Source organism: Haliotis cracherodii, unplaced genomic scaffold, assembly GCF_022045235.1.
Source record: "Haliotis cracherodii isolate W230 unplaced genomic scaffold, xgHalCrac1.p SCAF_25, whole genome shotgun sequence".
NCBI lineage: Eukaryota > Metazoa > Mollusca > Gastropoda > Lepetellida > Haliotidae > Haliotis > Haliotis cracherodii.
In genome coordinates this window covers 6,355,198-6,363,507 of record NW_027266281.1, presented here as the reverse complement: position 1 = coordinate 6,363,507, position 8,310 = coordinate 6,355,198, and the positions used below count along the sequence as shown (strand labels likewise).

The 8,310-nt window shown below is 44.5% G+C and overlaps 1 protein-coding gene across 1 annotated transcript; it reads left to right on the top strand.

The window, feature by feature from the left end:
- The first annotated feature begins 3,958 nt into the window (after window positions 1-3,958).
- On the top strand, window positions 3,959-7,683 carry LOC139472735 (calcium-binding protein 1-like). The gene is made up of 3 exons (XM_071255190.1): window positions 3,959-4,190; window positions 5,909-6,006; window positions 6,883-7,683. The coding sequence occupies exons 1-3, from the start codon at window positions 4,047-4,049 to the stop codon at window positions 7,079-7,081; spliced, it is 441 nt and encodes a 146-aa protein (XP_071111291.1). The 5' UTR covers window positions 3,959-4,046; the 3' UTR covers window positions 7,082-7,683.
- Window positions 7,684-8,310: the final 627 nt, after the last annotated feature.

Sequence of the window (8,310 nt, the reverse complement as noted above, 5' to 3'; positions counted from 1 at the left end):
GGGTTTGGCTGGTGTTATAATAATGTACATGTGAGTTTGGCTAATGTTGTATCAATGTACATGTAGGTTTGGCTGGTGTTGTATCAATGTACATGTGGGTTTGGCTGGTGTTGTATCAATGTACATGTGGGTTTGGCTGGTGTTATAATAATGTACATGTGAGTTTGGCTGGTGTTGTATCAGGGTACATGTGAGTTTGGCTGGCGTTGTATCAGGGTACATGTGGGTTTGGCTGGCGTTGTACCAGGGTACATGTGGGTTTGACTAATGTTGTATCAATGTACATGTTGGTTTGACTGGCGTTTTATCAGGGTACATATGGGTTTGGCTGGCGTTGTACCAGGGTACATGAGAGTTTGGCTGGCGTTGTATCAGGGTACATGTGGGTTTGGCTGGTGTTGTATCAATGTACATGTGAGTTTGTCTGGCGTTGTATCAGGGTACATGTGGGTTTGGCTGGTGTTGTATCAATGTACATTTGAATTTGGCTGGTGTTGTATCAGGGATCATGAGGGTTTGACAGGTCTTGTATCAGGGTACATGAGAGTTTGGCTGGTTTTGTATCAATGTACATGTGAGTTTGGCTGGCGTTGTATCAGGGTACATGTGAGTTGGGCTGGTGTTGTATCAATGTACATGTGAGTTTTTCTGGCGTTGTATCAGGGTACATGTGAGTTGGGCTGGTGTTGTATCAATGTACATGTGAGTTTGGCTGGCGTTGTATCAGTGTACATGTGAGTTTGGCTGGTGTTGTATCAATGTACATGTTGGTTTGGCTGGTCTTGTATCAGGGTACATGTGGGTTTGGCTGGTTTTGTATCAATGTTCATGTTGGTTTGGCTGGTGTTGTATCAATGTACATATTGGTTTGGCTTGCGTTGTATGAGGGTACGTGCGAGTTTGGCTGGTGTTGTATCAATGTACATGTGGGTTGGCTGGTGTTGTATGAATGTACATGTGAGTTTGGCTGGTGTTATAATAATGTACATGTGAGTTTGGCTGGTGTTGTATCAATGTACATGTGGGTTTGGCTGGTGTTGTATCAATGTACATGTGGGTTTGGCTGGTGGTGTATCAGGGTACATGTGAGTTTGGCTGGTGTTGTATCAATGTACATGTGGTTTTGGCTGGCGTTGTATTAGGGTACATGCGAGTTTGGCTGGTTTTGTATCAATGTACATGTGGGTTTGGCTGGCGTTGTATCAGGGTACATGTGAGTGTGGCTAATGTTGTATCAATGTACATGTGAGTTTGTCTGGCGTTGTATCGGGGTACATGTGGGTTTGGCTGGTCTTGTATCAGGGTACATGAGAGTTTGGCTGGTGTTGTATCAATGTACATGTGAGTTTGGCTGGCGTTGTATCAGGGTACATATGGGTTTGGCTGTCGTTGTATCAATGTACATGTGGGTTTGGCTGGTATTGTATCAATGTACATGTTGGTTTGACAGGTGTTGTATCAGGGTACATATGGGTTTGGCTGGTGTTGTATCAATGTACATTTGAGTTTGGCTGGCGTTGTATTAGGGAACATGTGGGTTTGGCTGGTCTTGTATCAGGTTACATGAGAGTTTGGCTGGTGTTGTATCAGTGTAAATGACAGTTTGGCTGGCGTTGTATCAGGGTACATGTGAGTTTGTCTGGCGTTGTATCAGGGTACATGTGAATTTGTCTGGCGTTGTATGAGGGTACAAGTGAATTTAGCTGGTTTTGTATCAATGTTCATGTTGGTTTGGCTAGCGTTGTATCAGGGTACATGTGGGTTTGGCTAGCGTTGTATCAGGGTACATGCGAGTTTGCCTGGTGTTGTATCAATGTACATGTGGGTTTGGCTGGTGTTGTATCAATGTACATGTGAATTTGGTTGGTGTTGTATCAGGGTACATTTGAGTTTGCCTGGTGTTGTATCAATGTACATGTTGGTTTGGCTGGTTTTGTATGAATGTACATGTGGGCTCGGCTGGTGTTATAATAATGTACATGTGGGTTTGGCTGGTGTTGTATCAATGTACATGTGGGTTTGGCTGGCGTTGTATCAGGGTACATGTGAGTGTGGCTAATGTTGTATCAATGTACATGTGGGTTTGGCTGGCGTTTTATCAGGGTTCATGTGGGTTTGGCTGGTCTTGTATCAGGGTACATGAGAGTTTGGCTAGTGTTGTATTAGTGTAAATGACAGTTTGGCTGGCGTTGTATCAGGGTAAATGACAGTTTGTCTGGCGTTGTATTAGGGTACATGTGGGTTTGGATGGTCTTGTATCAGGGTACATGACAGTTTGGCTGGTTTGTATCAGTGTAAATGACAGTTTGGCTGGCGTTGTATCAGTGTATTTGTGAGTTGGGCTGGCGTTGTACCAGGGTACATGTGGGTTTGGCTGGCGTTGTATCAGGGTACATGTGAGTTGGGCTGGCGTTGTATCAGGGTACATGTGAGTTTGAAAGCATTGTATCAGGGTACATGTGAGTTTGGCTGGTGTTGTACCAGCGTACATGTGAGTTTGGCTGGTGTTGTATCAATGTACATGTGAGTTTGAAAGCATTCTATCAGTGTACATGTGAGTTTAAAAGCGTTGTATCAATGTGCATGTGAGTTTAAAAGCGTTGTATCAATGTACATGTGAGTTTGGCTGGCGTTGTATCAGGGTACATGTGAGTTTGAAAGCGTTGTATCAGGGTACATGTCCCCTCTCCTCCCCATCACACGCCCGGCCAATCTCAAGATCTATAATCTAGCTGACATCACAATGCAATGCCTGGCAGCTCAATGATACAGGTAACAATGCTATACTTGTCCTTACAATGGCATACTTGACCAGACAACATCATGGAGTACGTGTTTGACCCACCCATCCTGTGTGTCAGGCATGTAGTCGTCACGGTTCACCTGGACCCGCCCACCACACAGACCAGTCGAGCAGGTCCGAGGTATGCCGGGGGCGTGCCCAGCGTGAACACATTGTGGTCAGCAGACTGGCTAGACTGGTCCTGGATCGATGCGCTCTGTTAGGCTGCGCAAATACATTATCCGTGTCACGTACATACAGCAAATATATTATACCACTGACTTCTCTGTGAGGTGTTCGCATATGACTCTCGCCATAATATAACGCTCATTTCTCTGTGAGGTGTTCGCATGTGTCTCTCTCTCCATAATATAAAGCTTATATCTCCGTGAGGTATTCGCATGTGCCACACTCCATATATATAGCTCATTTCTCCGTGAGGTGTTCGCATGTGTTTCTCTCCATGTACAGGCTAATTTCTCTGTGAGGTGTTCGCATGTGCCTCTCTCCGTATATAAAGCTCACTTCTCCGTGAGGCGTTCGCATGTGTCTCTCCATACATAAGGCTATTTTCTTAGTGAGGTGTTCGCATGTGTCTCTCTCCATATGTAAAGCTCATTTCTCCGTGAGGCGTTCGCATGTGTCTCCCCGTATATAAGGCTATGTTCTTAGTGAGGTGTTCGTATGTGCCTCTCTCCATATGTAAAGCCCATTTCTCCGTGAGGCGTTCGCATGTGTCTCTCTCCATATGTAAAGCTCATTTCTCCGTGAGGCGTTCGCATGTGTCTATCCGTATATAACGCTATTTTCTTAGTGAGGTGTTCGCATGTGTCTCTCTCTCTATATAAAGCTCATTTCCCCGCGAGGTGTTCGCAATTATCTCTCTAAAATAACTCTCTTGTCTCTGTGAGATGTTCGCATGTGCCTATCTTTAACGCATATCTCTCGCATGTACCCGTATGTGTATAAACCTGGTCTGTCCGTGAGGTGTTCGCGCGTGCAGATATATCTTCTCATATGTGTGCTTACATGAACTTCTGTCGAGAGGTTACGGTGACAGGAGAGTCAGAGTGATGGATAGCCCGGTAAACGACGGGTCATGTGTCGTGGAAACAACGCGAGGATTTGCGCAGCCTGACATAAACCTCGCTTTCATTCTTCGTCGGCCTCGCTTTCATTCCCTGGCGTCTGCTGGCATTCGTAGCGAGTTCGAGAAAGCAGGCGGTCGTGTTTCCTACCACTGACAGACGCAGTACACACAACGATGGCAAACCAAAAGGCAGTGGACAATATACTGGATTGTGTGCGCGAGGCTTTTGACAAGATGGACACGGATGACAACGGCACCGTCACGTTCGGCGAGTTCAAGGTGTTCTGTGAGCAGATAGAAGGGATGGACGAAGTAGCGGTAAGTTCTTTGCTCTGCTATTTCCATGGAATCGAAATTTCCGAATTGGTATAACAGGTTCGTGTGAGAGCGGACCGCCTCCGTGGTCTAGAGGTAGAGCGCTTGCCCGGATAGTGGAAGTCGGTGGTTCGATCCCCGACCGCACCACATTAAAAGACGTTAAGAGATTGAACGTGTTGTCTCTCGGCCTGGCGTGCACCATTAAGGAATTACACAAGGACTGGTTGACTCGGAGTCAGTGGACTGTGTCTATTACGGTGTCCATGTAAATTGCAGCCTCGTATCTCAGTCACTGAGATACGATGCTGCAATTTACATAGTCGGTGGGCTTACACTGAAAAACCGGCAGTAATACAAGAAACCACACTTTCACGTGCATGCACGCCGCTATACAGTTGAACACTACGTTAAACTCCATTTCCTAGCACCTCACAACAGAGCGAGTACATGGTTGAGTGTTTATAGCATGCATGTGAGTAACATGCTGCACTATGTGTTTATAACATGCTGCACTATGTGTTTATAACATGCTGCACTATGTGTTTATAACATGCTTCATTATGTGTTATAACATGCACGTGAGTAACTTACTCGATGATATGTTGGTACCGCTGATGCAAACGTGCACACAGGCGAAGGCTGTTGCCGCGGTTGGGTTCACGTTTGTGTTTTTCAGTCGTCGTGCAGCGCCTACAGCAGAACGTGGGTCCCACGCTGTGTGTTGTAGTATGGCAATAGGGAGGGTATACTCGTTACAATCAGGACGGTGTTGTAGCGTAGTAGTGTTGTAGTATTGTAGTGTAGGGTTGTATTGTGACACTAGAGAGGGTCTACTTGTTACAAATGGGATGGTGTAGTAGTGTTGTAGCATTGTAGTATTGTAGTGTTGTAGTGTGACAATAGAGAAGGTTATAGGCCCTAAAGTACTCGTGGAAATACAAAAACCCTGTTTTGCTGGATTTAGTAATCGACACAAAGCATTACGTAGATGTAAATACAAAATAACAAAACAACTGGAAAAGTACTAGTCTGGATTTGCTAGTTTTATCTCAGTGCTCAATACAAAATGTACTTTACAGGAGGTAATTTGTAGGCACTTTCAACATTCGAAAATAAAACTCAGTCCAAATTGACATGGCAGAAACAGGCTATAGGCATTATGCAAATAAGCCTGGAAAAAAGTTATCAAAACAACAATAAAAATAACAGCTATGTTCATGTACATAATAATAATGACATGTAAGTTGTTGTTTGAGAAGGGAATATGTTACTTTTACGTTCTGATATTTTGACGATGATTCACTATCCCATTATGCCACTAACAAATCACTAATCACTGACAAATCACATGCACGTGGGTTTCAAGCACCTGTTTTCACCTGTCGTCAAGGTGTCATAGGTCATGGACATTCACCTTGATCTACTAACGCCTGGTTATGCTCAGTTTCACAATAGTCTGTTTTGTTCATATTTTTACACACTTTTACGTGTAAAAAGACATAAAAACCTTTGATACGCTGTATTTGTGCCAAGGCCCAATTAGTACTAATTGAGTTGTTTGAATATTTATATATTTTGTATATTAACTGCATTTTTTTTTTTTCATTTCCGTGAGTACTTTAGTTTGTTTAATCGATATTGTATATTGCAATGTTGTAGTGTTGTAGTATCGAAAGAGGGTTGTTGCATTTCATTGGTCTTATTTCTCTGTCCAACAGCAAACGTTCAACACATACGACACATCTGACGACTCGCGACTCTCACTGCAAGAGCTCAATGATTACGTCACAGGAAAAGTTCCTAAAGATAAGATTGAGTAAGTATACCACGCAGTGACGTAATACTGCTATACCACACTGTGACGTAATACCAGTATACCACACTGTGACGTAAAACTGTTATACCACACAGTGACGTAATACTGCTATACTACACATTGACGTAATACTGGTATACCACACAGTGACGTAATACTGTTATACCACACGGTGACGTAATACTCTTATACCACACAGTGACGTAATACTGTTATACCACACGGTGACGTAATACTGTTATACCACACGGTGACGTAATACTCTTATACCACACAGTGACGTAATACTGTTATACCACACGGTGACGTAATACTCTTACACCACACAGTGACGTAATACTGGTATACCACATTGTGACGTAATACTGTTATACTACACAGTGACGTAATACCGCTATACCACACATTGTGGTTATACCGTTATACCACACATTGACGTAATACCGTTATACCACACAGTGACGACATACTGTAATACCACAGTGACGTAATGTTGTTACCATATTCTGACGTAATACTGTTATACCACACAGTGACGTAATGTTGTTACCATATTCTGACGTATTACTGTTATAGCTCACAGTGACGTCATACTGTACTACCACACAGTGACGTAATATCGTTATACCACACAGTGACTTAATACTGTTACCTCGCCTGGCGGTGGGGTTGCCTAGTGGTTAAAGCGTTCGTTCGTCACGCCAAACACCCGGGTTCGCAGTGATATTGCTGGAATATTGCTAGAAGCGGCGTAAAACCATATTCTCTCCCTATTATACCACATAGTGACGTCATACTATTATACAACATTGTGACCTAATACTGTTATACCACGCAGTGATGCCATTTTACACCTCACTCTTTCATTGCTTGTAGGAAGTGTCACGTGAAGAGGCTGTTTAAAAAAACGGACAAGAGCGGCGACGGGAAGCTTGACCGCAACGAGTTCCGCGCGTTGTTAACGGACTGTGGTTACAGCGAGACGGTCATCGACAACACTATCGACGCAGTTGCGGGAGACGACGGTATGGTCACTCTGCAGGAATTCCTGGACAAGTGGGAAAACGACGAGTAGTTATCTCCCTTGTTTTTGACACTCGCCCGTAGTCTAGTTATCTCCTTGATAGGACGTATGAAGAGTCATCGCCCTTGACGATGCGTTTCGATTTTTGACCGTTTCGCCTCGCCTTCTTGACTGAGTCACCCACTTATTGAATCTCCTGGCTCCATATCGGCTCCACATCGGCTCCACATCGGCTCCGCTGTCAATCCAACTGGCCGAGGCCTTATCTGTTGCTTAAGCACCCTCAGAAACATTGTCTATATGACGGCAGTCTGAACTGGACCAGACAATCCAGTGAGTGGGACAGGGTTGATGGGTGCTGCGTCTTGTCAATGGCGATGCCGGACATCTACGAGGGGGGTCTGCTCCATCAATCACGATGTCAATGCAATGAACGTCAGTTCCTTTTTTCAATACTCCGTGCACCTTGACCATCTCGCGTCATGCAGCGGTCAACACACACTGACCACTCTGCCGCTGTGAAATTCGCGCCATCATCCCCTCTCGAGGGAGTCGGCAAGCCATGGTCAAGGCTTCTCAGCGATGTCTAGACTTTTAAGAAGTGGATACTTAATGCTATATCATGTAATCTTTATAAATCATAATGTGCTTAATGCGTTGTTTGTTTCTTGTCTCGGAGAAGGTCATGTCGTTTGTGGAAATGAAATGATGGTTGTCACGCGATATGTCAAACCAGGAATAGATAATCTATTATATGGTCTCTGGTCTCACATTGATTGATGGTAGTCACGTGGAATGTCACACCGTGTTTGGTGGTAGTCACGTGGAATGTCACACCGTGTTTGGTGGTAGTCACGTGGAATGTCAAACCGTGTTTGGTGGTAGTCACTGATGTGCCACCGTGTTTGGTGGTAGTCACGTGATGTGTCACCGTGTTTGGTGGTAGTCACGTGATGTGTCACCGTGTTTGGTGGTAGTCACGTGTTATGTCATACCGTGTTTGATGATAGTCACGTGATCTGTCACACTGTGTTTGATTGTTGTCACGTGATATGCCACACCGTGTTTCATTGTTGTCACATGTCACACAATGTTTTGATGGCCACGATGTGATAATTTGTTCCAGAAAACCTGGAACATCTTCTCGTTCTCAACATTTGCGAAACATAAATTGTTCGCTTGACAAAGTGGATATCTGGACACATGTGTCTGTTTCCTATGTCTGTGTCGGGGGGCACGGGTGGCCAAGTCGTCTAAGGCGCCGCGATTCGCTGTGCAGA

Bases quoted from the DNA above. Each gene is read 5' to 3' on its own strand.
- LOC139472735 (XM_071255190.1), top strand. From the start codon at position 4,047: ATGGCAAACCAAAAGGCAGTGGACAATATACTGGATTGTGTGCGCGAG. The intron at 4,191-5,908 runs GTAAGTTCTTTG...TCTGTCCAACAG, and splicing joins AAGGGATGGACGAAGTAGCG to CAAACGTTCAACACATACGA. The intron at 6,007-6,882 runs GTAAGTATACCA...CATTGCTTGTAG, and splicing joins GTTCCTAAAGATAAGATTGA to GAAGTGTCACGTGAAGAGGC.